The sequence below is a fragment of the Desmodus rotundus genome, chromosome 9, assembly GCF_022682495.2.
Source record: "Desmodus rotundus isolate HL8 chromosome 9, HLdesRot8A.1, whole genome shotgun sequence".
Taxonomy (NCBI): Eukaryota; Metazoa; Chordata; class Mammalia; order Chiroptera; family Phyllostomidae; genus Desmodus; species Desmodus rotundus.
Window position 1 is genome coordinate 112,796,376 of NC_071395.1, and position 26,513 is coordinate 112,822,888.

General features: G+C 64.8%; 1 protein-coding gene across 1 annotated transcript in view; it reads left to right on the forward strand.

Annotated features, from left to right (window-relative positions):
* Window positions 1-22,406, forward strand: part of RPTOR (regulatory associated protein of MTOR complex 1) — a 141,866-nt gene extending 119,460 nt beyond the window's left edge. Inside the window, exons 21-34 of the mRNA XM_053910450.1 lie at window positions 2,753-2,871; window positions 4,915-5,018; window positions 5,610-5,793; window positions 6,907-7,017; window positions 13,860-13,965; window positions 14,208-14,322; window positions 15,686-15,810; window positions 17,173-17,277; window positions 19,104-19,210; window positions 19,484-19,611; window positions 20,016-20,102; window positions 20,859-20,975; window positions 21,141-21,270; window positions 21,844-22,406. Coding sequence (XP_053766425.1) covers window positions 2,753-2,871; window positions 4,915-5,018; window positions 5,610-5,793; window positions 6,907-7,017; window positions 13,860-13,965; window positions 14,208-14,322; window positions 15,686-15,810; window positions 17,173-17,277; window positions 19,104-19,210; window positions 19,484-19,611; window positions 20,016-20,102; window positions 20,859-20,975; window positions 21,141-21,270; window positions 21,844-21,912 — 1,607 coding nt within the window. The 3' untranslated portion in view covers window positions 21,913-22,406. The remainder of the gene's footprint in view (window positions 1-2,752; window positions 2,872-4,914; window positions 5,019-5,609; window positions 5,794-6,906; window positions 7,018-13,859; window positions 13,966-14,207; window positions 14,323-15,685; window positions 15,811-17,172; window positions 17,278-19,103; window positions 19,211-19,483; window positions 19,612-20,015; window positions 20,103-20,858; window positions 20,976-21,140; window positions 21,271-21,843) is intronic.
* The last annotated feature ends 4,107 nt before the right edge of the window (window positions 22,407-26,513 follow it).

The window sequence follows — 26,513 nt, forward strand, 5'->3', positions numbered from 1 at the left end:
GACCTTCAGTCTGGATATGAAGACAGGTTCTCGGTGCTTTGGGAACCCGGTGAGTGCCAGACGGTGGCCTCTCCAAGCATTCAAAAGCTGTACGCACCCGGCTCCTGTGCCCCTGGGGGCCGCTCCCTGAGGGCCGCTCCCTGGGGCCCAGCTCCAGGTGCGGATTGCCCTGTGTGGGGGACAGACGTGTGGACAGCCGGCCGTGGGGTAGAGGTCGAGGAGCTGGGAACGTGCAGGCCACGATCGCCCGTGTTGCGTTGTCACTGGCTTGAGGTCCCCCTGCCCAAGGTGAAGGACACGGGCAAAACTGAGGTGGTTCCTGCCAGGTCGCGGAGTTGTGTTGGCGGCAGTAACAGTGATGACTTCTTGAGAAGTAAACAGTGATGGTGACGTGTCCGCCCTGAGGCCACACGGCTGGGAAGGGACGGAACTGGGACCACCGCGCCTCTCTGTGCCCACCCTCACGCCTGCACCGAGGCCACGCCCCATCACCAAGTGTCAGCTCGGCCGTCCTCTGCTGTCATTCTGAGTGCACCTCCTGTCACAGCTCACACGGCTACCCGTCACCAGAGGAGGAGGCCCGGCACAGTGCCCACAGTGGGCCAGAGGTGTCCCCGCGGAGCACTCTGCCTCCCTCCCAGCCTCCCCGCATGGGGCTCCTGCCCGCGGTCACCTGGTGACCCCGTGTGACGAAGCACAGTTCCTGTTGGCCGGTCAATGGCGAAGCTGGGGACGTGGACCACAGGGAGCTTCCCGGAGCCCCTGGGCTGACTGCCCGTCTCCTTCACTGGGCTGCGGGGCTGGACGCGTCACGGGGACATGGGGTTTGAGCATCAGAAGGTTCTGTTCTGCATCTGACCCAACGGGCGCAGGAGGACGGTGGAGAGACCGTGTGGTTCCCGTGGACCCGTCATCCCCGGAGCGTTAGCAGACACTTCTCCCAGTAAAGTCTGGGTGGGCACTGGGCTGGAGGTCAGGCAGGGGGCCGCCCGACCCGCTGCCCCGAGAACAGGCGTGCCCCTCCCTCGCGCCCAGGGAGTGCCGGAGCTGGATGCCGAGAGTGCGCGGACCAGCAGACCAGGAAGGAGACAGTTTCCTCTGACTGTGGGCCGAATGGCCCACAGGGTGACAGGTGCTGCTCAGGCCTGGCCCCCACCTGGCCGGGGCATCTCCACGCGTACACCCCGAGACACGGCAGCCGCCTGCACCTGCTAGATCGGTGGCCGAGCCTGTGACGGCCAACCGCTGCCGTGACAAAGCCACTGGATGGGTTTTGTGAGCGCTCGTATTTTTCACAGCCTGGCCTCAGAGGGAGGCCGCGCCCGCCTGAGCTGTGGATGGGCAGGTGTGCGTGAACAGGCAGCCCGAGTGAGCAGAAGCCACCCCTGCCCGGTCAGTGCAGGGGGGTGTGCCCACACGAGCGTCCACGCAGGGTCCACCCTGAATCCGACTCGACTCCAAGCCTCTGTTGGCCTCCCCTTGGTTTGACGGAAACCCCACTCGGCTTGAAAAGTCCCATCCCTCAGGGAACTTACAACCTTTAACGTCCAGAAGGGACTTCTCTACGACTGGCCGTCGGTGATGTGGGGGCGAGGCTTATGGGGAGCCCTCCTAATCTGTTGTTGGGCAGGCGTTTGCTCTCTAGAAGCAGACTGTGGCTTCCCCAGGTGGGAAGGGGCGGCTCCACGTGGCCGTGTCCCACCCGAGCCTGTGTGCCTTGGGGGCAGGGCCACTCCCGTTCCCACCTGGGCTTGCCCAGGGGGGAGCGCCGGCTCTTCTTCCCCCGCAGCCCCCGCCCTGCCGCCAGGATGGCTTTGCCCTTCCTTGCTGGACACCGGTCCCACAGCCCCTCCTCCGGCCTGCGCTGTTGCCCCGCCCCGGCGCACCTGCCTGCTGCTCCCACTGGTTTCGGACCGTGCACGTCCCCCTCTCCACCCACCGCTGCCCACTGCGTTCTCTCCGATTCTGCACACGCTCCTGTGTCTCCCCGACCCCTGGGTCCCGTCTCTGGTGCTCTGCTGGCCTGCCCCCAAGTCTTCGGAGCCCCTGTGTCCTGGGGGCAAGCCTCCTGCCCTGAGGCCTGGCAGCGGCCCTGGCGTGCAGGTCGGATGGGCCTGTGTGAGGTCCTCGCCTTCCAGCGGCTGGGCCTCGCTGCCCCCTCTGCCATCCAGGGTGACGCCTGTGTCAGAGACGGGGGGATATCAGATGGCCTTGAGTGGCCTTCACAGGGCAGGACCACTCCTCTCCTTCCCTTCCCTCCACACGGGCCCGTCACGTGTGAGCATGTGTGTCGCACACGCACCCCACCCCGTCGGCCTGGGGGCGGACACGCAGACGGGACTCTGCATGGAGGGCACTCAGGAAGTGTTGCTGGATGTCTTGGGAGATCCTGGGGTCTCGGGGCACGTCACACGCCCCACTTGTGACACCCGTGGACTTAGGGACACTGCAGCTCGTGCTGCGTGAGCGGAAGACTGACCCCAGAGCCTGGAGCACGCTGGGGTGAGGGGTGGGCACTCCCTCAGCGTGTCCCCCTCAAGCAGGTCACGGGGGCTCCCAGAAGCCCAGAGAATCAGGCACGCCCGGGAGCCCAGTGCTCGCCAGGGAGCTCGGCACTCGGCTAGAAGTCCTGCCCTTCTCTGACCCACGTTTCCTTCTAGAAAGATCCCTGCTCAGAAGCTGACACTGTCCCCAGAAGAGCGACTGGAGCCCCCGTGGCTGCCTGCCCCGACCCACTCCCTTCTCCCCGCAGGCGTGTCCTTCAACAGCGTCTACACGCAGATCTGGAGGGTCCTCCTGCACCTGGCCGCGGACCCCTACCCGGACGTGTGCGACCTGGCCATGAAGGTGCTCAACAGCATCGCCTACAAGGTGCGTGTGCCCCCGCCCCATCCCCGCCCCCATCCCCACCACGTGGGTCCCGGGGGCCTCCGGCCCGGCCAGCTCAGCCCCTCAGCTCAGACACCCCGTGCCCCGGGCGCGTCCACCTGGAGCTCCCTCAGGGCACGTTCCCCGCAATTGCTCCCTGTGTCCGGGCACCCGTCGACACAGCTCAGCCCTTGGGACCTGTCACGGTGGCCCTCAGCCCGGCCGCCCCCACCCAGGATCCCTTGGCTGCAGGAAGCTTACTTACAGAGTCACCTTGCCGGTTCGGGTCCCACTCTCTGTGGTCTGTCCCTCCCGTTGGGCTGGCGCCCCCGTCTCATCCTTTCTCCCGCTCGCTCTGGGTGTGACTTGCTCTCCCACACGTTTCTTCAGTGGGAGGCTCAGGCTGTGGATTTGAGGCCCCTCTCCTCCGGGGACCATAAGCCCCACCACGCCTCAGGAGCACCGGGCGTCGTGGGGCCTTCCTTCCTGGGCTCTTCCGCCCCGTGGGTGTTCACCCCGACGGCAAGGCAGCTGGAGTGGGTGTGCGTGTGTGTGGGTGTGTGTTTTTAGGAACGATCGTGGCTACTGGAGGATTTAAGCACGAACGTTCGGGAAATTCTTTTCTCCAATCCAGTGTCCAAGCCTGTCGCACTCTGTGCCCCGAGTGGCTCAGGAGGGTGTCGCTTCCGTGGGTGGAGGAGCAGGCCTACCTGAGGCTTTGACTCTGAAGCTGAGGCCTTGCTCAGCGCAGTCAGCGCAGCCTTGGCCCGTGGAGTCTCGGGTCCACAGACGCGCACTCCGGCCTCCTCCATTTGGGGCCCAAACCCTGAACTCCCACAAGCTCACTGTCGTTTTCCGTAAGCCTTTTCTGGCGGCGTGCTCTCTGTGTAGAATGGGCACCGGCTGGTGCGGAGAGGAGACCCTGCCGAAGGTCCCGGCCCTGGTGCCCACCCCCGCTCCCCAGCGCCCCACACCGGCTCCGCCACAGACAGGCCTGTCTACTGGACCCTGAGGCCACCTCCCACTCCCAGCGCAGAAGCGGCGCCAAGCGGATGTTTGTTGATCCGATAGGAACCGTCAGGCTATGGGCAGCTCCGGCCTAGCCTGCAACCCTGACTGTCTGAGGGAGAGCCGTGGCTGAGGCGTCTCTGACGCCCACCATGCCTGGCGTGACCCCACTGTCCTCACTGCTGCAGAGTCAGAAGGCGGCCGCCGCGGGGGGCATGAGCGGCATTCAAGCAGGGCCGTCTGATCGGCCTGGAGGGGCACGAAGCCCAGCCCAGCCCACCCCCGAAGACTGAGTCACTGGGCGCCCACTCGCTGTTCACCCTGGGGCCTCCTTGAAGGGGGCAGGCGGGCGGGGCCTCCAGGAAGCAGCAGGGTGGGAGGAGGGTCCCTGGGGAAGCCGGGGCTCCTGAGTCACCGCCCCAGCGGGGAGCCTGCGCACTACCCACACGTCAGAGCAGCGTGCGCCCACTGACAGCTTCCCGTCAGGCCCCGAAGTCCCAACGGCCTCACCCCCCTGCCAGCTCCCACTGCTGGTCGGGGGTCTGCAGGGGACGCGTCAATGCGTGTGCACGCACATCTGTCTGTCTGTGTGTGTGTCTGCACGCGTGTGCGTGTGTGATTCCCAACTCTCCCCACGTCCTCCTGGGGAGAGGAAGGCAGAGCCCCCGTCCCCTGAGTGCCGGCGTCCGGGGGGACCGTCCTTCTGGGTGTGAACCGTCAGGCCCGAGGTGGGCTCTCCCAGTCTCATCAGCGCCCGGCTCCCAGAAAGCTTTCTCCCGACTTCTGGAGCCCGGCCCCCCGAGTGCTGGGGGCCACCTGGGGCCACACGGCACCCAGGCAGACAGTTGCTTAGGAAAGCAAAGCAGTATCATTTGACCTGTGGGGCGACTTTGGGGGCATTCACAGCTGGCACCTTCGTGGAGAGGGAGGTTCCCTCAGCCACAGGGCCTTTCCTACTGAAGCCACACGAAGGCACCCCAGCCCGCGCCTCCGTCTTGTGGCCCACCGCCCACGTCCCGGGTCCCTTCGCTCCTGCAGGCCACCGCGAACGCCCGGCCACAGCGCATCCTCAGCACGTCCTCGCTCACCCAGTCGGCGCCCGCCAGCCCCACCAACAAGGGCGTCCACATGCAGCAGGCGGGGTGAGTGGTCAGCGCCTCCTGCGGCCGCGTCCCGGGTCCCCAGGCGCTCCCCCTGCCCCACTGCCAGCCCTGCGCACTATCGCCCCTCGTCCCCACCCGCCCTCTCTCGAGCCTGGCCCTGCCTCTCTCTCACGCCCCTGTGGGTCTGCACTCTGAGCCCCACCTGCCTTCACGGCACAAATGGAGCAGCAGACGTCGAGCAGAGCCTGACATCCGTGGCTGCTTGCTGGGGCCCTCTGAGGGAGGGTCTGCCAACTCTATCGGACCAGTGGGGGTGGGGGAGTGGTGCTCACCCTTGGGAAGGAGGCTGTGCGCTGAGTTCCGGACCGCAGACTGCACCCAGCCGGTTCCCTGGGTCCTGAGCCAGCTGACCTGTCCCACACTGGTTTTCGGTTGGTCCCTGTTGGGGTCTTTGGCTCAGCACCTGCAGCGGGTGCTTGGAAGTTGGGTTGACAGGTTGAGGGATTGCAGACAACCGAGCTGATGACCCTGGGTCCCTGGGCTGCAGCTGGGAGTGGCTGGGGGACACTGGTGTCTGGTGTCAGGGTGGTGGGGTCAGGGTGACACCACGTGTCTTCTCCCCGACGGCAGAGGCTCCCCTCCGACGTCCAGCGCAAGCAGCTCCAGCCCGACCAGCGACGTGGCCAAGCAGCCGGTCAGCCGAGAGCTGCCTGCGGGCCGACTGGGTGCCACCGGGCCCACGGGAGTGCAGTACACACCCCACTCCCACCAGTTCCCCCGCACACGGAAGATGTTCGACAAGGGCCCGGACCAGGTGGGTGCTCTGTGCCCCGTGTGACACAAGGCTGTCACACTCTGGCACCAGCGCATGGGGGTGCCGAGGGCTTCATTCCTCAGCCCTGGTGGCTGCTCTTGGCAGCGTCCACATGAGGAGACAAGGCCGAGCTGGTTTGCTCTCCCTCCATGGGAAATGTGTTTTGCCTCCGCTGGATGCGGCCAGCACCCACAGGAGAGGGTGGGGTCGCTGCATGTCGGGGGATGGCTCACTAACAGGCGGGACACTCAGACTGGGCCCTCAGGGTCTCGGCAAAGACACGTGGGCTGCAGGGCGACCTTGGAGCAAGGAGGGCACGCTGGTGATGGTCTCACATGTGCCACCGGCCCCTGCCCACCCCCACGGCTATGGCGCAAAGGCAGCCACTCGCTGTCCCCGGGACTGGTCCCAGAGCACAGCGCGGTGGCAGCAGGTGGTGTGCAGCCCCCACCAGGCAGAGCCACACCTGTCACTGCGTCCCACCGTGGGATTTTCCACCGGGCGAGCCTCCCGAGTGACAAGGGTTCCTCTCTGAGGGTCCCCTCCTGTCCTGCCACCCTGTGCCCTGCGGGTACTTCTCCGGCCAAGACTCTGACAGCTCGGCCATCAAGGCCCCGCAGCAGGTGACACAGTGGCCAGCAGGCAGCATGACAGTTTAGGAGTGACACTTGCAGGCCCCGGGCGGCTCACACTCCATCAGGAGCCACTCCTCCCAGGGCGGGCACACAGCCCAGAGCCTCTGCCCTCGTCCGGGTGACCGTGTGCTGCCCCATCTGAGCAGCAGCCCCCGGGCCAGGTGGCCATGGCTTGTGGGGACCCCTGACCTGGCACTGATGGGCCTGTCCAACTGGCTCGGGACAGGGACAACCCAAGCCACCCTCCGGCGCTGGTGGGACCCAGCTCCCTGCATGCGGACTCTGGCAGCCCTCACTGACGCTGGCTCCCAGAACCCTGTCCACACACCCAGGGAGCTGGGGCCACTCAGACACAGGAGCCAGGTGCTGCCCACCCCTGCCTTCTGTCTGCAGCTGGAACTGTGCTGTGAGCCAACAGGGGCAGGGACGACCAGTCTGACTGTCTCTGTCCCCTTCTCCCCTCTCATGCGCCCGGAAGACCACCGATGACCCGGACGATGCTGCTGGACACAAGAGCTTCATCTCAGCCACGATGCAGACCGGCTTCTGTGACTGGAGCGCCCGGTACTTTGCCCAGCCCGTCATGAAGGTACTGCACCACTCGCCCCGGGGCGGAGGGCTCGCACCCGGCTGCTCCCCGCGCCACACTCAGGTCCCGCAGGGCCTCCCTCTGGGGCACCCGGACCTCGGCTCCCAGCTGGTGGCCGGGGCCGCCTGGCCTGCACCTACTGGCCCGGGACCCTGGGCCGTGACCTGAGGCAGGGGCAGGCGGCCGAGGGCCCTGCTGTGCCAGCCACCAGCACTGTCCCTCTGGGACTCGCGTCCCACCGCCTCTGCGACCTTGGAGGGTGAAACCAAATTGCTGTCATGGTAGCTGGTGGCCACGGTTAAAATAAAACAGCAAAAGAAACAGACTTCATTTGCTTTCCTGTTTGCCCCAAAGAGAGACAGAGAGTGGTGGGGAATGAGGGTCAAGGGGGCGGAGAGAGGCTGCTATTGCTGAGCTTGCCGTGTGAAATGCCTCATTTCTTGGTGCCTGGCAAGGCTGCCCCAGGCTTCTCAGCCCCCTCTGGGCAGGGACCGCTTGCCAGGCTGCGCCAGGGCATCTCTGTGCTTTGGAGACCAATCTCTCGATCTTCCTAAAGACCTGTCTTCTGGGGCTGATTCTGGCGCCCCTGGCTCATTCCTCCAGACTGACTCACAGGCTTAACCCTGCCACGGTCGGGACGCAAGTGTCCCTGTCCCTGCAGATGCGGGTGGCCGGTGCTGCTTTGTGTGCACGGCACCTGGGGTCGTCCTTCCCGGGAGCCGCAGGGCCCATCTGCCGGCTCCCCTGGTGTCCGCTCGCTCCTAGAAACCGCCCCTCACTCAGCTCCTTGGAAATGCAGCTGCAGCTGGTTCCGAGTCACAGAGCAAGCTCCACATCCCAGCACTTCCCAGGAAGGGTGGGCTTTCTTCCCTCCCGCGCTCTTCCCTCCCCAGAAGGGGACTGCTGTTTGTCAGTAAAACAGAGCGCTCTAGTCAGGCCTGCGGCAGGTAACACCTCCTGGCTCATTGAGACTGGGGATGAGGAGGGACAGCGGAGCCCTCTCCCACTTCCCATTTGCCCCCACTTCTCCCGAGTGGAGCGCCCTCTGGCTGTGGTGCCTGCACCTCGCACAGCCACGCCCCGGCCCGGCCAAGTATCCCTGGGGCGTTAACCTCAGGGAGTGGCTGAGTTAGGGACCTTCTGTGCCTGACTTGTACAGCAGAACGAGGATCCCCTCAGATGAGCCACCGAAGGAGGATGGCCGCAGGTGACGAAATAGTCGATGTGACCTTATCGGAGCTGTTTAAAAGTTCAGCTCAAAAATTAATGCAAGGAAATGCTTCCGGTAAAATTTTTGGGAAGAAGGGAAAACGAGATCAGGCTGCGTACAGGGCGGTGACAGCTGTAGTGCGGTCACAGTTGTGTGGCCCCCAGGTGCACGTGGCACATCACACGCCTGAGCCCGGAAGAAAGACGGAAGCCTGTCCTGACAGAGCCTCCGAGGACAGCGCGGCGGTAGCTCTGAAGACGCTGTCTCCCAGCGCGTTTCCGTCTTCCCCCGTTTTCTACGTGAGCGCCTTCCTAGTCAGAACAGAGGTGTCGAAGCAGCGAGGTTGCCGTGGCCCGTGAGCCAGGCTGCCCCGAGACCAGCTGGCCTGCCACTGCTCACCTGCCCGGGCCGGCACGCTGGCCCCACAGGCCTGGGTCAGCGCCCCTCTTAGCCCCAGGAGGGAAGAGGGGACCCGCCCTGGGGCTTGTAGTGGACACAGTGGGGCTCAAGCCCTGGGGGAGCCAGTCGCCCTTCAGAGCTGTGGTGCCGGCTGCTGAGGTTCAGGGTTCCGTTTAAACCAACAGGGCTCAACTTCCTGGACATGTCCTCCCACCTAAGGCTGGCGCGGCACCAGGGGCCCCGTCTGCCCTCCTGCTGAAGGGTCGGGGGCTGTGAGCCGTGCTGAGTGCCAAGGGTGAAGGCTGCTGCTCTTTGAGACGTGCCTGCTCTCAGTCCCCGCCTGTGACCGTGGGGAGAAGCAGCATAGGTTACCCCAAACTCAATTCTCTGAACTTGAACGTGAGTCTCACTTGTTCTCCAAGGGTCTGCTTCCCTGCCTTGGCGTTGGGATGAGCTGAGCCACGGTGAGCACGCGTGGACGGCTTGCAGGGAGAGTGGTCTGCCCTTGCCACAGATGTCTGTACGTGTCACTCACCTGCAGACCCACAGCCAGCAGCACCTGCTCCGTGGCCAAGCCAATGCCAGGCTCCCTGATGGCCAATCTCCACCTGCCCTTGTGGGCTTCTGCTGGGGCGCCCAGAAGGGTGACTGGTTCCCGCTGGCGGATGGACGGGGGTGGGAGGATGCCCACTGCATCACCAGCCCAGAGGGGACAGGTCCCCACGACATGTTGTGTGGCTCCCGGGGTGTGGGCAGGGACCCGGAGGAGGACGGCAGTGTCCACTCGGTGTCACCGCCGGGCTCTGGAGGCAGCAGGGTCGGTGTCTCCCCGGGCCCACCCGACGCACATGTGGCAATGGTCCTGTGTGCCTGTGACTTCAGTGACAGGCTGGGTGTGGTGACCGAAAGCAGAGCTCTGTTCGGTCAGCTTGTCTGTACCTCCTGACCGCAGCTGAAATGTTGGGGTGCGCAAGGGCTCCAGTGACGTTTTTCCTTTACATTAATTAGAAACCTTTTCTAAACACGTGTTTTATCTCATTACTTAAAAGTTTATTTTCCTACTTTTTTCCAGGTGGTATTCACAGTGTTCTTTTATTAATTTAATTAATCACTTAATGGCGTGTTTGTGCAACAAAATACCTTGGGGACTTTTTTATTAGCCCCAACTACCTAGAAACTAAACAGAGCTTAAGGCTGGGGCCTCCCTCAGTGACGGGACGCCCACCCCGAGCGTCTTCACGGGGAGGGGAGGAAAGAAGCGCTCAGCTGATGGAATGGTGCGCAGTGTTACCCTCAAGTGGGGCTGGCAGTGGGGGGGGCACCCCGAAGCACGTGGGAGAGAGAGGTTCTGCTGGGTCCCCTCCGATGGGGGAAACAGCCTTCTCTCTCTCCCTGGGGGATTCCCGAGTGCCTGCTTGCTTTAGGAAGAATGTTAGAAGCGGTCTGTGGTGCGCTTCCAAAAGACGCGTTGGAATCTGTTCCGACCGCAGAAGGAAGAAGCCTTCTTCCCAGTCAGGGCTGGCCCGCCCCGCTCACGGTGTGCAGAGGCCGGCTCCTGGGATGAGGGGTCCGGGGACTCGTGCGCCCTGCTGGCGGGTGGGACGGTGCCAGATGGTCGGGGCACTTTGGTCACAGGTTTCAAAGTCAAACGAGTGGCCCTGAGCTGCCAGACCCACTCGGAGGGAGACGCAGTGGCCATGTCCGCAGACGCCCACTCGGACAAATCTGTGATAGCAGGGTGCACCAGAGAGAGGCCTTCAGTGGGAGGGGACTGGACCGGGGGCGACGCACCCACGCAGCGGCACCCTGCTCAGCCGTTCCGCTCGTGGGCGCCTCCCACTGCACTCGGGCTGGGTCTCCTTGAAGCCCAGTCCGTCATCGGCTCTGCGCTACTGGCCACAGGGGCATCGGTGCAGCCTGGACGGTGTGGCTGTGGTTCGGGAGGCGGGCTGTCTGGACGTGGTGGGCTTTGGGGTTCTCAGTCAGTCGTGCGCCTGAACACGTCCCCAGCTGAGGAGAAGCCACAGGGTCATCTCAGCTGCAGACCAAGGACTGGACAGGGTTTGACAGCTGTTCGCGAGAAAGACGCTCAGCAAGCTGGGGGCAGGCGGGAGCTTTCCTTGCCCAGGCTGCCCAACGGCCTGCGGTCAGCACCCTTCTCACTGGGACGAGACGGTGGTTTTCTCTGGAATCAGGAAGGAGGCCAGGGTGTCTGACCTCTTCATCCCTACTCCCCACCCTGCCGGCCAGCCTGGGCGGACGGGGGCAGGGAAGGGGGCGGTGGGCCCGGGTGGGGACAGCGTGTCTGTGCAGATGGGGAGCCCGATGACCGGCGGAAGGCTGCTGGCATGAGTGGGCCCACTGCGATCGCGGGGTCATCCTACAAACACCGGTTGTGTTTCTCTGTGAGTTTAAACGCTTCACAACAGCACCCCCCTCCCATAAAAAAAGCCACAAGGTGTGCAGATGTAGACCAAGAAGAAGACGCATGTGAGACCCGAGCTCGGAAAACACAGCACACCGGCGAAGGAGGCAGCAGAGACCTGAGCCGGTGGAGGCCACGCCGTGGGTTGGAAGACTCAGCAGAGTTTTCCCTGAATCGATCTGTGAGCCAACACGGCATCTCCGTCCACGTCGCGGTGGGTTTCTTCACGTCGACAAGCGTCTTCTAAGAATGTCGGGGGCCCAAGGAACCAAGGCGGCCTTGAACTGGGGCACGGCGGGGACTCACATGGTCTCGTCTCAAGACCCACCCGGAAGCGGAAGCGGTCAGGGCCCAGGAGTCAGCGAGCGAGGTGCGCCCCTTCGGTTTTCAGGAAAGGTGCAGGGCAGCTGCCCCCCTGGAGGACGGGGTCTTTCCACACGTGGCCTGTTTGCTGGAAGGGTGGCCCTCGGCCCATCCCTCACACCTCCTGCGGGAGCAAGTCCGAGCGAGTCACAGCCCTAAATGTGGAGTCTTCAGCCACGAAGCTTCTAGAGGAAATTCTTCATGGCCTGGGGTTGGGTGATGGTTCCTTTTTTCTCTTTTTGTTTAAGATTTTATTTATTTATTTTTAGAGAGGGGAAGCGGGGGAGAAAGAGTGGGAGAGAAACATCAATGTGTGGTTGCCTCTCACACGCCCCCTACTGGGGACCTGGCCCACAACCCGGGCATGTGCCCCAACTGGTAATTGAACCGGTGACCCTTTGGTTCACAGGCGGGCACTCAGTCCGCTCAGCCACACCCGCCAGGGCAATGGTTTCTTGATAAGATGCACAAAGCACAACCCTACAGGGACAAAATGATAGTCTTCCCGAGTGGCACCGTGCGAAAGTGGAGACACAATCCACAGGTGGAAGCAAAGTTGTGAAGCACGTGTGTAAAGCTAGCCGCTGCCAGGGGCGTGCGGTGACCGCAGGAGGTCCCACGGCTCGGCCGTCACAATGGCTGACGCCAGTCCTGTCAGCCCCCAGGCGGCAGAGACGCTCAGCAGCGGGAACTCAGACATCACGGCGCAAGCGTCAGCGTCACAGACACTGCGAACGTTCGACCACTTCTCATCCCGTTAAGCACTCACCGACCCACAGCCCCGCCACTCTGCTCCCGGGCGCCCACCCAGGAGAGACAGGAACTGACGTCCACTCAGGGACCTGTGGCCGCTCCTGGTGGCTTCACTCATAATCACCAAGAGCTAGGAACTGCCCGGACGCCCTCCACCTGGCCAGTAAACTGTGGCAGAGCCGCGCGACGCAGTGTGAGCCGGGCTCAAAGGGCCGCACGCCGAACGGTCCGCTCACCCGGCATTCTGGGAAGGGCAGAACGGGTGCCAGGTGCCGGTGGGGGCCGCGGAGCGTGGGGGGAGGAACTGCTCGATGGTTGTGTGATGAAGCACTCTTCAAAAGTCAGAACTCGGCCCCAAAAGGGAGGGATTCCTGCGTGTGAATTCCATCTCGGAGACCATAGGAAGGAGAAGTGCCCTAGGAATGAAAATGTCCACGTTTGTGCCCCTCCAGCTTGTGGCTGAGAGCTGTGGGCATGGGGCCCGGCCACAGGGGTGTGAGCCCAGGAGCCCCGTGCCCACCCTGTCTCTCTGCCTGCAGCTCAGCCAGCCAGCCAGGCCCCTCCCACGCCACTGGGGGTCTTGTGGTTCCTCCACACTGCTGGCCCCCCATCATTTCCCCTCTGACGAGCTCGTAGGGGACGCCGACTGGTGAAGCCCACTCTCCCTCCCGTCTGCCGTCTGCCGTCTGCCAGCTGTCTGTGGGGTCTCAGGCACTTCTCTCCTTGTCTTCCTGTTTCCCGTCCTTGTGGCTGTTTTGTTGGGGGTGGGCTTACGACTTTTTTTAAGGAAAACAAAGAAGGGAGCATAAATGAAAACCCGGGAATCAGAGGTCTCCGGTCACCTGTGTGCGGACACTGGAAGTGAGGTTCAGGGTGTTTTTGTCTGTGGTCAAACGTCACGTGCATCAAGGAGACACGGAATGTTCGGGAGACCCGGACTCCTGTCTGTGGGAGTGCTCTCGTGTCTCAGCCACAGCCACGCGGGCACATGCGTGTGAGCACCGGCACCATACAGGCAGCGGGCTCTGCCCCGTGGGTGGCTCCCGGCCGACCGCAGGCAGGTCACCGCACACTCCCGGTCTCGGCCCTCTGCTGGGCGAAGCTGGGCGTCTCCTCGTTTACCCAGTTTCTCCTGTAATCAGGGACTTCATAGCCCTGAGTGATGGACCAGGGAGCCAGGCTGGGCCCGAGTCACCTGGCGGCATGTGACTAAGGAAACCTGTCTTTGTTATCCACACAAGGGATCATGCTTGGACAGGTGGACGTCAGCCCCAGCTCATTACTGGCCAAGTGCCACTTTCCCTTACACAGGGGTTTTGCACACCTATCTGTGGCCCCAGCCTGCATGCACACGCAGACCATGACCAAGCACGACCCTCATGTGGGAGCAGGGGGGTTTGTGTGCACCCCCTTTCCAGGTGGAGGCACACCCAGGATCCTCGGGGTGCTTGTGCGTTCCCAGGCCTCAGAGCCTCCGACCCCGCAGGAGTGGGGAGCGGCTCCCTTGTGCCCAGAAGCTTGGGGGCCAGCCCCTGCTGGTAGCCTCCTCTGTGCACCTGGCGCCGGGGTGTTGGGTGCACAGGACGGACCTGAGAGCCCAGTTCCTCAGCACATAGGGAGGAAGAGCCTTTTCTCTAGCGAATGACAGCTGTCGAGTGGCTGAGGCCAACGTGGTGGGTTTTGTGGCTGCAGATCCCGGAGGAGCACGACACGGAGAGCCAGGTCCGCAAGGAGCGGGAGTGGCGGTTCCTGCGCAACAGCCGCGTCCGGAAGCAGGCGCAGCAGCTCATCCAGAAGGGTGAGAGGGCGGGAGGCATGTGGGGTGTGGGCGCGGGGCCACCCTGCACAGCCCGCCCGCTGGGGCCAGGCGGCTTGGGGGTCCTGGCCCGCAGCCCCGCAGAGCCCTCCCAGCGGCCTCCCCACGAGCATGGGAAGGAGCGGCAGGAGCTGGTTACCCCCACCCCAGGCCTGGGTCCCCGGGGGCGAATCCACAGTCACACCTACCGCGAGTTGAGGCCCCGCGTGTGTCTCTCGGCTCAGGCATCACGAGGCTGGACGACCAGATCTTCCTGAACCGGAACCCAGGCGTCCCCTCCGTGGTCAGGTTCCACCCCTTCACTCCGTGCGTGGCCGTGGCCGACAAAGACAGCATCTGGTGAGCTCGTGGGCGCCTGCGTTTCCGCTGGCGGCAGCCCGGTCCGTGTGATGGTGTGGGCATCCCCCCGCCCCACTCCTCCTTCCCCTCTTCCCCCACAACCTGGGCAGCTGCCCATGGCAGGGCTGAGGGCAGGCCCCCCACCCCCCACCAGTGTCAGCCCACCAGTGTGTGGGGCGGTGGCTCCTGTACCTGAGAGAAGCCCGTGGAGACGCAGCTCCGGGGCTCACTCCTGTCACTGCGTCTGCAGAAGCATGTGGCCCCTGGGAGACCCGGGGGCCGTGGGGCTGGGGCCCGGGCGTGCGTGCTCCTGCCTCCGCTCCTCACTCTGCTCGTCTGTGTTGAGGTGAACCACTCACAGCCTGGCACTCACCAGGCTAACCACCGTCGGGTGCACTCCTGGGCACGGAGCGCACTCAGAGTGCTGTGCAGCCGCCGTCTCCACAACTTTCTCGTTGTGCTCATTAACCCTGAACCCCCCCAGCCTCCTCTGCCCACATTCTGTCTGTGAGTGTGGGGCCCCAGGAACCTCCTGCAGTGGGATCGCTGGCCCGGTGACCTGTGGGCTCGCCCCCAGGACTGCCTGCCGCTTCCAGGCTGACTGATACTTTGTTGCACAGACAGACTGGTTCATTCATTCACTCACCCACCCGTGGACACTTGGGTGGTTTCCACCTTTTTAAAAATATGTTAATAAGATCAGGTTTTACTTTTTAGCTCTTTAACAGCATGTTCACTTTTAACACAACTTGAAGGCCAAACACAAAATGGAATGAGGTCGACCTTGCTTGTTTGCTAGGTCGGTTTTGTTAGGGAGTGAGGTGGACCCCAGCGGGGCGCTGAGCCTTGGCGTCCGCGGTGACACACTTGTACCAAAGGGGCTAAGTCTAGCCTCTGGCTCTGAGTGACTTCAGGCCTCAGCCCGCCCACGTTTGCTAACAGCCCCCTTTGACGCAGATTCTGTGGGTGCTCGTCCACCCCTAACGATTATCCATATCCTGACGTCGGCGATAACGAGACATCAGCAACCATCAGTCTGGCTGCTTCACACCTGCCCGGCATGGCACTCAGTCCCCTCTGCCCGTTCACACCCTCCCTCCAATGCCCCTCCGAGTCTCCCCTTTGCCGCCGTGAGTGGCGCTGCCTGAGTGGGTGCATCCCGGCTCCTCCAGCCCGTCCCCAGAGCGGAGCCCTGGGTCGCGCTGCCAGACTCTGCAGAACGACTGGCAGGAACCCGTGTGCCGCGCTCGGTGCTCCGGCGTCGCTGTTCCTGCACGCCCCCGTCACCTGTCCTCTCGGCCGTCCTGGGGGTGGGGGGCATTCCCTGGGGGCTCACGGGCCATTCCTCTCTTGTCGCCCCAAGCTTTTGGGACTGGGAGAAGGGGGAGAAGCTGGACTACTTCCACAACGGGAACCCTCGGTACACCCGCGTCACTGCCATGGAGTACCTGAACGGCCAGGACTGCTCGCTGCTGCTCACAGCCACTGGTGAGTGGGTGGCGCCCGGGCCGGTGCAGAGCCGCACGGAGTCCTGACCACCTCTTCGGGCACAGGGCTGGCCCTCGGCCGTGAGCCAGGGCTGCTGTCGTGAAGCAGCTGGCACACTCCTGAGGGGCAGGCCTCTTTCACGTGTAGCGGGGGAAGCACGGAGACCCGTGCCGGCTGGTGTCCCTGGGGACTGTGTTCTCCTTTGGGACCCGTGCTTCCCTGGGGCACCTGCAGCCTCTGTCCCTGCAGCCTTCAGGAGGCCCACAGGGGGGATAAGGGAGGTGGGCCCCACTGTGACATGGGCTGGGGTCTCCCGCCGCCTCTATGGGTCAGGTGCCCTCTTTCTGGTGGTCACCTCCCAACTGATGTTCTGTCCTGTCCTGTCCTGCTCCAGACTTGTGAACCACGGAGACAGTTTAGCTGGTTGCACTGACCACACGGCCTTTCTCTCCTTTCAAAGTGTTCCTGGCTGCCCGGGGGGGGGGGGGCAGATCCTGCTGGCAGCCATCCTCCCGGATAAGGCCAGGCTGCTCCCCAAAGCCAGTCCCCTTAGGCTATTGGCGGCACAATGAAGAGGGGCAGTACGGGAGGCAGCCCAGCTCACGGAGGCTTGGGACAGGTCACCCAGCACCTCTGGGCACCAGGAGCAGGGGAGGGTGACCCAGGTGCAGCGGGCCCAGGAGAGGGACCGTGGGTCCTTCCTGTGTGGTCCAGGGGAGAAGCCACACTTAAACCCCAGAACAGGCTCACTGTCCCCAAGATTGGGATGAGGCAGCAGATGGGGTGGAGGTTGGGGACTCAGCTCAGCAAGCGTCTCCAGGCATTTCCCAGCTGACCTTGTCCTCCTATGGCGCGGGGCGGAGTGCAGGGGTCATCCTGCCGGGAGGCGGGGCGGGGGGGGAAGGGCAGCCGTGGGGCCTGGGGCACCAGCTGTGTGAGGGGCCAGTGAGGCTGCGAGCAGGTTGCCCGGTGTACGTGACGCCAGGAGGGAAGGACATGTGGGGGGCCCACTTCACCGCTGTCTGCTGGAAGACACAGGGCCACACATACGTGCTGAGCGTGTTTTCCGACCAAGAGCCAGTGGCCAGGGCCTGTCTCCCGAGGAGGCTTGGGGCGGGGGGGGGGGGGGGGGGGGGGGGCGAGACTCTGTCCCTTGGTGGGATTGGCTCTTCTCCTCACGAGCTGTCCCCAGGGCAGGAGCAGGGCATGCAGTGGGGGCGGGACACCCACCTGGGGCCAGCTCTGCCCAGCACTCCTGCTACATGCGTGGCCCAGCTAGGGCCCGTGGTCCGTGCCGCCGCCGCCCGCCCCCAGCACTGGGAGCCAGGCCTGCACCCTGATCGCCATCTCTTCTCTCCCCAGATGACGGCGCCGTCAGGGTCTGGAAGAATTTCGCCGATTTGGAAAAGAATCCAGAAATGGTGACCGCTTGGCAGGGGCTCTCGGATATGCTGCCCACAACCCGAGGTGCGTCTTCCCTGGTGGCCGGAGGAGGCCCCAGGGCTGCCTGGAGGGGCCCTGGGGTGGGGGACACCTGCAGTTCCGCGTCATGGTGGGTGGCGGCTCCTGCAGGCCATCGAGTTCACGTTGATTCTGGAAGCGTGACCTATCCGGCTCCCCCTGGCAAGCACTTCTCCCCGGGAGGCAGGCCACACGGGGTGGCCACCCAGCCGGCCCCCGACCTGCCTTGGCGCGTCCCCAGCTGGCGTGCCCCTGTGCCCAGCCCTCATCCCTGGCTTGAATGGAGAGTTGCTGGGAAAAGTTTTTTCTCTGGCCGGGCCAGAGACCTGCGTTCTGTGCTGTCCGCACCCAAATTGATTCCCTTTGTGGGGCGAGTGCCCAGGGGTCACCGACCGTGTGCTTGTGCCCGGGCGGTGGAGGCTGCTTGCATGCCCCCGGCCAGCCCCGGGCCCACGGCGTGCTGGCAGAGTCGAGCTGGGGCGGAGGGGAGTGCTGCGTGGCTGCGCTCACAGCTGGGGTGACAGAGGCCAGCCTTGCCTGCCATCTTTCCAGGCTGGGGCAGGGGTCGCAGGGGCCCCCAGTCCCACTCCCCTCAGGCGTCGGGGTCAGGCTGCCCAGAGCTGATAGCAGGAGCACTTCTCTGTCCCTCCTGCCGACCTGGGGCCTCCACACCATCGTCCACCCCCGCGTGGCCTGGCCGTGCCCTGACTTGGCAGGCCCTGCTTCCTCGCAGAGGGCAGCCTTGGGGAGGCCCCTTGGGGAGCACTGCCCTTAGGGCCTGGCTCTCGGGGAGCACTTGCCCCCTCCCCCCCTCGTTTCCTCTGACACTTGGGGCCGCTGCGGAGTGTCCTGCCCCTTGCCCAGGTGACACGCGGAAGTCCAGGTGAAGTCCTGTGCTCCTGAGGAGTCTCTGGGCCTGCCAGGAGGCCTAGGGGCGCTCACAGGGTCCCTGAGAGAGCCTGACTCACAGGCATCCGTGTCTGTCCTTGAGGAGGGAGTGCGGGCCATCGTGCCCAGGGCCGTGTTCACACATGTGCCTGAGCGAGAGGAGCTGGGGAGGGCCGGCCCTCCCCCTCGGATTCCAGAACCATCGCTCCCGGGGTATTTGAGGTTGGTGGTGACGGGACCTTAGGGGTCAGCTCCCAACGATAGGGTCCGCGGAGGTCATTCTGGACTGGCCCCTGACCTGGAGGGCTGAGCAGATGGTGCAGACCCGAGCCTCCAGAACGGCATGCGCCTTGCCCACGTCGGCCGCTGGACTCCACCTTGTGGTTGCCCACCCTGCAGCCTCCCTGCTCCACGCAGCCACAGCTGAAGGAGGGAGCTCCCTCTGTGGCGGGTGTGGGGTCAGGGCAGATGTCCAGGGTCTGCGCACCGGCGGATGCGCCCTGTGCTCCGGGTTCTGTAGTTTGCCTGGCTGGGCTGAGGCCTCAGCTTTTAAAGTCCTAGACGTGGCCGCCCGCAGAGCCGGGGCCCCTGGGTCAGACCCATTGGCTGCAGACACAGGGAGCAGGTCAGGTGCCTCTGCTGGGGGCGCCCAGACCAGCACGCCTGCCCCCAAACACCAGGACACCGAGCTGCTCCCACCGGAGGGCCGACAGGAGGGCCAGGAGGCCAGTGAGGGCGAGAGGGCGGGCGCTGCCCCTCCGGTGGGTGCAGCAGGGACCTGGGACAGGCTCCGAGTTGTTGCCCGACCCGGAGACCCGGACGCAGGGTGCACTGGGGCCCCAGCTGGAGCTCGCATGAGGTCGGGGATCTACCCAGTGGGCCGGCAGAGTGTCTGTCTGCCCAGACAGGCTCCGCGGTGACACTGGTGTCGTCTGTCTCCGCAGGAGCCGGGATGGTGGTGGACTGGGAGCAGGAGACCGGCCTCCTCATGAGCTCAGGGGACGTGCGCATCATCCGCATCTGGGACACGGACCGAGAGGTGAAGGTGCAGGTAACCGCTCGGTGCTGCACCCCCGCTGTCGGCGCCGTCCCCACGGGAAACCAGGACTGAGGGTCACTGAGCAGCTGTGACAGCGCCACCAGCCCTGGGGACGGGGGCCCGGCAAGAGGGGCCTCGGTGCCGGGAGCCTGTGGCCGACCCCGGAGCCTCTGGAAACCCGCCAGCTCGGCTAAACGCAGGGGTCGCACCATGTCCTGCCGGGCAGTCATTTAGCCCGGGGCTCAGCATGCTGGGGCCTCAGTGGGTCTCTGTGCCCCGCCCTAGGACATCCCCACGGGCGCCGACAGCTGCGTGACCAGCCTGTCCTGCGACTCCCACCGGTCCCTCATTGTCGCCGGCCTCGGCGACGGCTCCGTCCGCGTCTACGACAGAAGGATGGCCCTTGGCGAATGGTAATCCGCCATGCCTTCCCACTGGGCACCCCCTGGATGCCAGGGGCCACGTTTTGGCTGTGGGCCCGCCCCACTGAGGCCACTCTCCCCACGAGCCGTGGACGGGCCATGCGGCATGCAGGGGCCAGGGGGCTGGCCAGGTGCCTCCTCCCTGAGCTCGGTTTCCCAGGGGTAGGCTGCCCACCAAGGAGAGGAGCCACACGTGGGTGCCGGGCGGGGTGGGTGCTGCAGGGCAGGTGGCCACACCTTGGGGAGCTGGTGTCCGCCTGCTGGTCACTCACCCGAGGCCGCACAGCTGGTGGCAACAGAGCACCATTGCAGCCCTGGTCTCATGTCCCTGGAACCATGGTCCCTGCCGGCCCCCGCCCCAGGCCCTCACCACACTCCTTGCCCCGACCCCGCAGCCGCGTGATGACGTATCGGGAGCACACGGCCTGGGTGCTGAAGGCTCGCCTGCAGCGGCGTCCCGAGGGCCACATCGTGAGCGTGAGGTGAGGGGCGTGTGCACTAGTGAGGCGTCTGCAGGAAACATTGTCTTCCCTGCAGCTAAGACGCGCGCTGGCTATTTAACAGTAGGGGGCGGGGCGGCATTCAGGGCGGTAATTGGCTTCTGTTGCGGGACTGGCCAGAGAGGGCAGGGACACCTCACGGGCAGGGACACACCGGTCCTCCCTCTGGGGAGCCTCACCTCGGGCGCGGGAGGTCTGCTCGGTGGGGGCCAGGGAGCCGGTGGGAGGCGCCCCCCTCCGGCCGGCGCATGGCTGCAGGGGTCGCCGTGCGTGCCACGGTCGCCGCCCCTAAATCGTTTCTGCAGCTGGTAAATCCTGTGCTGAGAGCAGCAAACATTTATTTGGCCGTTAAAGGGACAGCAAAGCGTAATTTATTGTCAGGGCCACCGTTTCTTCAAAGAGCTGCTCCCTCCCTCCCTCCCCCGTTTGTCTTGTGAAAAACAGGCCGTGGCTCTTGGAGCCACGCCCACCGGGCTGAGGGCAGGAGAGAGGGGGCCCCCAGGGGCACGTGCGGCCTCCCTGGCCCCCATCCCTGCTGCACGGAACCTCATCTCAGAGACAGGACAGGAAACAAGTCCCGTCTCCCCGCCCCGGCACTGCTCCTGCGCCGGCTCCCCATGCAGGTCCCGGCGGCCGGGGTCAGTGGGTGGGCACTCTGAGGGTCCAGGTGGCCCCCACACGCCTCGTCCTGGGGGCTGGCGTGCCCGGCCGCACGTCACCGTGACCCCCTCTCGGCAGCGTGAATGGAGACGTGCGCTTCTTTGACCCGCGGATGCCCGAGTCCGTGAGCACCATGCAGATCGTGAAGGGCCTCACGGCCCTCGACATCCACCCGCAAGCCAACCTGATCGCCTGGTAGGTGCCCACCTCTCTCGGGGCCTGTCCTGCCCGACCGTCCCAGAGGCCGCAGCCCCGCGGCTGGCTCACGGGTCCTCGCGGGAGGCCTCGCCCTCCTACCCTGGGCTCCCCCGAGGGGAAGGGCGCTGACGGCCCCCTCGCCCGCCCGCCCGCCCTCCGCAGTGGCTCCATGAACCAGTTCACGGCCGTGTACAGCGGGAGCGGGGAGCTCATCAACAGCATCAAGTACTACGACGGCTTCATGGGCCAGCGTGTCGGCGCCATCAGCTGCCTGGCCTTCCACCCGTACTGGGTCTGTGTCCCCATGCCCGGGCGGGGGGCTGGGGGGACCTGGGGGCCTGGGGCCAGCAGCAGCGGGCGGGTGGGCTGCAGCAGGGCTGCCCTACGCCACCCGCCCTGGGCCTCTGCCCTCCTGTGTCCAGGGCTGTGGCCCCAAACCACCCTCGCCCCCGAGGCAGCACCAAGTGCCCTGTCACTCAGGGAAGAGTGGCTGCAGAGCAGGGGCCACAGAGACCCTCGTCACCACTGGAGAACATTCCAGTGAGAAGTCTTCTGGGGAACTGTGTACGCACAGCACAGCGCCTGTCCCTTGCGACAGGGGGTCCACGTGGCCACAGGCTGTTGTGGTTTAAATCAGGACTCTGCCCCACGCCCTTGGGCCACGTGGACCCCCGGAGCCCGGCGCGTGGCTCTGCTGAAACACGCCGCGTGGCTGTGCCGAGAGCTGCAGCTGGGGGTCCTGCCGTTCCTGCACCTGCCTCTAGGGTGGAGGGGCCAGGAAGTGGTGGGCGGCTTGCACCCCTTCCTCGCGTCAGTCCCCCGGGGCCCGCTCACTTGCTCACCTGCTCACTGCTCCCCTTTACAGCCTCACCTGGCCGTGGGCAGCAATGACTACTACATGTCCGTGTACTCCGTGGAAAAGCGCGTCAGATAGCGGCGCCCGCCCTGCCAGGCTGCACGCACACAGCGGGCCCACTGCTGCCCGGGCCCCCTGGTCCTGACCTGGCTGCCGAGGGCTCCCGAAGGCCATGCTGTCTGTCTGTCTTTGCTGCCGTGCTCCAGAGCCCCGGGGGGGGCTGGCAGCTGCCTCCCTGCCGGGTCGCAGCTTCCAGGTGGAGGACAAGGTCGCCCTCGCCAGCTCCTTCCTGTCCTGCTTTTCTTCTGGGAGTTTTAATGGGAAAACAAACTGGTTTTCTTTTCCGAGCAATCCGACAGGAGCCCCACAGAGCTCCGAGAGGACGCCAGCCCCTCCGGGGCTTGGTTGCCTGCGGATCCCAAGGCCGCCACTGCCTGGCCGCAGGCGAGCATGGGGCCGGGGCCCGGGCCCAGCCCCAGCCCGGCCGCACCCTCCTGCTGCTCCACCCACAGGGACAGTTCCAAGCAGGGGGGAGGCTGGGGGTCCGAGATGGGGAGCAGGATGCAGAGGAGCTGGCACCTTCCTGGGACAGCCTTGGATCCGAGCCTGGGCCCCTGGTACCACGGCCCCCTCAGCAGGAGGGGCCTGTGGCCTGGGACAGGCGAGGCCAGTCCTGGCGACCCTGCCACTGCCTGGGTCTGTGACCTTCCTGCCTGTGCTGCGCGCGCGCGCGCACACACACACACACACACACACACACACACACACACACACACGTGCTCGCAGGAGGCGGGGCCAGAGCCCTGAGAGCGAGAGCGTCCTGGCTGGAGGATGCCCAGGCACAGCCGCCGTCCCCACCCAGCGCAGCAGCGGCACGGAAGGGCTCCTCACTGATCGCTTTAGCTCGTGTCTGTGTGGGTTCGGGTGCACAGGCGTGTGCGGGTGCCCGGGCGTGTGCTGAGGTGTTTGTGTGTGCAGGTACATGGGTGTGTACCAAAGTGCATGTCTTCATGTGGGCGCACAGGCGTGTGCCGAGGTGCATGTCTGCGTGTGCGAGTGCACAGGCGTGTGCTGAGCTGTGTGTCTGCGTGTGTGGGTGTGCGGGTGCGCATCAGGGAGCCAAGGCCCCAGCTGAGCCCAGGATCGGCCTCCAAGAAGGTGCTGAGCAAGCGCAAACACCTGGAGAACAAAAACACCACCGTGATATCCAAGAAGCGGTTTTCCCACTTTCCTTGGGAACCGGGATGTTCAGAGTGAGGTGGCTTAGCTAATTCTGCCTGTAAGAGGCCAGTAGCCATGCGAATGTGACTGAGGGTGGTGACAAAGTCTTGGTCCCCTTGCAGTGCAGACAAGGGTTCTGCCTCAGCCAAGGGCGCCGTGGGCGGATGGAGCCCCGCGGCAGTGCAGCCTGGGTATGCTGGGGCAGGGCGGGGCTGGTGCGGCTGGGCGCAGGAGGTGGCCCTTCTGCCTGCGGGCCCTGTGTGCTCCCTGCAGAAGGTTCCAGGACAGAACTCCCACTCCAGCTCTGTGACCTTCCACTGTGTCCTGGGTGAGGCGGCTGCACAGGGTCAGGAAGGCCACAGAAAGTTCCACTCCTCCACACATGGCACCCATCAGCTCGGCAAGGCGCTCCAGGCGGTGACCCCGGAACCTTCTGGAAGCTGAGCCCCCCCCACAGACGCTGAGAGCGCCTGTCTCATGGGATGGTTCCACTCCAGATTCCAGGCTCACAGGCGATTCTGTTTGTTTTGAGACAAAACCATGACCTGTCCCAGTGAGGCCACCGCCCGCCGTGGTGTGACCGCGGCCACCAGGCGGGGCTGTCTTCACAGGCCGACGCAGAAATCCAATCATGAAATTGACCCAGGCTCCAGAGCCTGACCTAAAGGTTCGTCCGTCCCTATTTATTCTGCCACAATGACAAACATGGAATTGTGCCACAGACGCCAGGGCGCCGACAGACAATAAACCTGAGTGCAGAGGTGGCGGCTGGCGGGCTTGTCTTTGCGCAAACGGTGGGGCCCCTCGAAGCCCCGCAGCACCTGTGGGAGGGCCCTGCTGGACACGTGTGAGACCAGGAGTCCCGGTCCTTTCATACTTTGGGGCTGTGAGTTCCTGGAGACAGCTTGGGGACAGGCTCTTGTCATGGCCCTTCGACAGGAAATGGGGACTCGGGCATCCTGACCCCCAGGGGCTGGGCAGCAGCCCCAGGAAGAGGACTGGCGTGGCCATCCTGGGGGCTTAGACACACTGTCCTTGCACTGGTGTGGGGGGGCACCGGGTCTCGGCCCCCCCCTGCCCGAGCCACCTGTGGAGTGGCCGCGCCTTGGTGGCCATCGGGCGTGGGAGGCCCCTTGTGAGCCCTGGGGCCCTGCAGGTGGCTAGCCTGGAGGGCCAGGACGGGGCTGTGGGGAGAGTCCAAGCTCCTGTCTGTTGTCGGCTCCTGAGGGACCTCGGCAGGGACAGCCCAGGGCCCTCAGATCCTGGGCTCCAAGCTGGCAGCCCTGAGGGAGCAGTGTGGGAGAGGGTTCCCGGGCCCCTGGGACAGTGAAGCTGCTGCTGAGCGCAGTTTGGGTGGGTGTTTAGTGTGCAGCAGATGCTGCTCCCATCTGAGGGTCCGGAATCGGATGGCTTGCCCGTGGCTCTGCCTCAGGGTCTCCCAGCGGCTCACCGCTGAGCTCGGCCAAAGTAGAGGCCCCGTGTCTGCCCGGACCCCGTCTCAGAGGAGCCAGGCACCCTGCCCGCCCTCTTCTGCAGTCACTGGGGTCCACGCAGGCACTCTGCCCGCCCTGGCTCCTGCGCCTACCCCACGGCTCCCCTGCCCTGCTGGCCGCCGGCATCCCGTGCCCTTCCTGGGCCTCAGACCCCGCACAAGCCTCCCAGGCCTGCCCATGGGCGCAGCATGCCCTCAGGCACCGCGCTGGCTCGGGACCCCAGAATCAAGCCTCGCCCCGTCTGCTGCCTGCCAGGTTAAGGGCTCAGCGGGTCCTTCCCAGCCATTCTCCCCAATATCAGGGCTTCCAATCCCAGCTCCACCTCAGGCGGGTGACAGACTCCTCCGTGCCTCCCTTTCCCCCCGTGACCCCCTCACGGGCTGTTGTGAGGACGGAGGAGTGGTGTGGACTCACGTCTGACCCCCCATCCTTGGAGCCACTGGTCCTCGACATCCCTTCCCTGCAGCACCCTCGGCCTCCAAGCCCTTTTCCACCATGACCCCTCTCCCCAGGGGCAGTGGCCAGAGCCACCTCTACAAATCAAGGTTAGATCAGCCCCTCCCTGGTTAGGCCCGGCAGCCTCCCATGTCCCCCTTCCTGCACGCCCCGTCCTCACACGGTCCCCCCTCTGCCTGGGGTGCTTCTGAGATCAGATGCCACCTCCTCAAGGAAGCCTTTCCTGACCGCGGACCCGCTGTCCTTCCACCCACCACAGCACCAGGTCACCCTGTGCCCTGGCCATGGCCACAGGGGCTCCGGTGCTGGGAGCAGGGCCCGCAGGTGCTGAAGGAGTGGCAGCCGTGAATGGACAGGTGGATGGTGGGTGAGCAGATGGACAGATAGATGACTTTTCCCGGCTGAGGCAGATTCGAGGCAGACCCCCCTGCCTGTATCCAGGGCCTACCCCCATGCCACCTGGTCTTCTCGGACCCACCTTCCTGCGAGGACCCCAGGGGCCACTGCCTGCTGGTGCCCCGGTGCTGGGTGCCCACACGGCCACCAGCCTGTCCTGCAGCGCCACCACGTGGCCACTTTGGGGATTGCCACTGCCCGCCCTCAGCCCAGCCTAGTGCCCCTGCCCCCAGAAAGGAGGTAGACGCTACCTCTCCCAGACCCCTTGTCCCTTGTGCTCTCAAGACCCCAAAAGATGTGTCTCAACCCTTAACCGTCTGCAGCCCGGCACCTCCACTCAACTGGGCCCCCCAAGAGTCACCGACAGGCCGAGCCTCCCCTGCAGGTTATGTGAAGTGTGGCTCTTACTGTGTTAGGGGCTGAAGTGGGATTCCCACAAACTCCTTTGGGAGTCCTAACCCCCAGCACCTCAGAACGTGACCCCCTTTGGAGAGAGGGTCTTTACAGAGCTCATCGGGACACAATGAGGCCATTGCGGGGGGGCCAGTCCAATATGGCCATCCTCATAGGAAGCGGACATGCAGACAGACACGCACCCAGGGAGACGGCCCGTGCAGACAGAGGCAGACACGGGGTGAGGCTTCCACAAGCTGAGGGGCCCTACAGATCGCTAGCAAACCCCAGCAGCTGGAGAGGGGCCTGGGGCCGGTCCGGAGGGCCGCCCCACCCACACCTCCGTCTCAGACTGGCAGCCTGCAGACCGACACGGAGAGGTGTTTAAGCTTCCCGGCCTGTGGTCGTTTGTCACGCGCCCAAGAACAACGCCGTCTGTGAAAACGGGACGGCACCCCGGGCGTGCTGTGGCAGAAACACTCTTCTGCAGTGGTCTGGGAGTGTCTCCTGCCAGCCGGCTTCCGGGGGCCCGAGAACCAGACGCAGAGTGAGGTGCAGGACACGGCAGCAGGCCGAGGTCTCCAGGTGTGTTGGGAAGACCACACTTGTAAAACTACCGGCCAGGGCTTTAACTTCTCAGTTCGAGGTGGAGTCAGAAAATCAGAAAGGCAGCAGGATTCCTTTGAAGAAGATCCTGTGTCCCGCTGCGGGTCCGTGGCA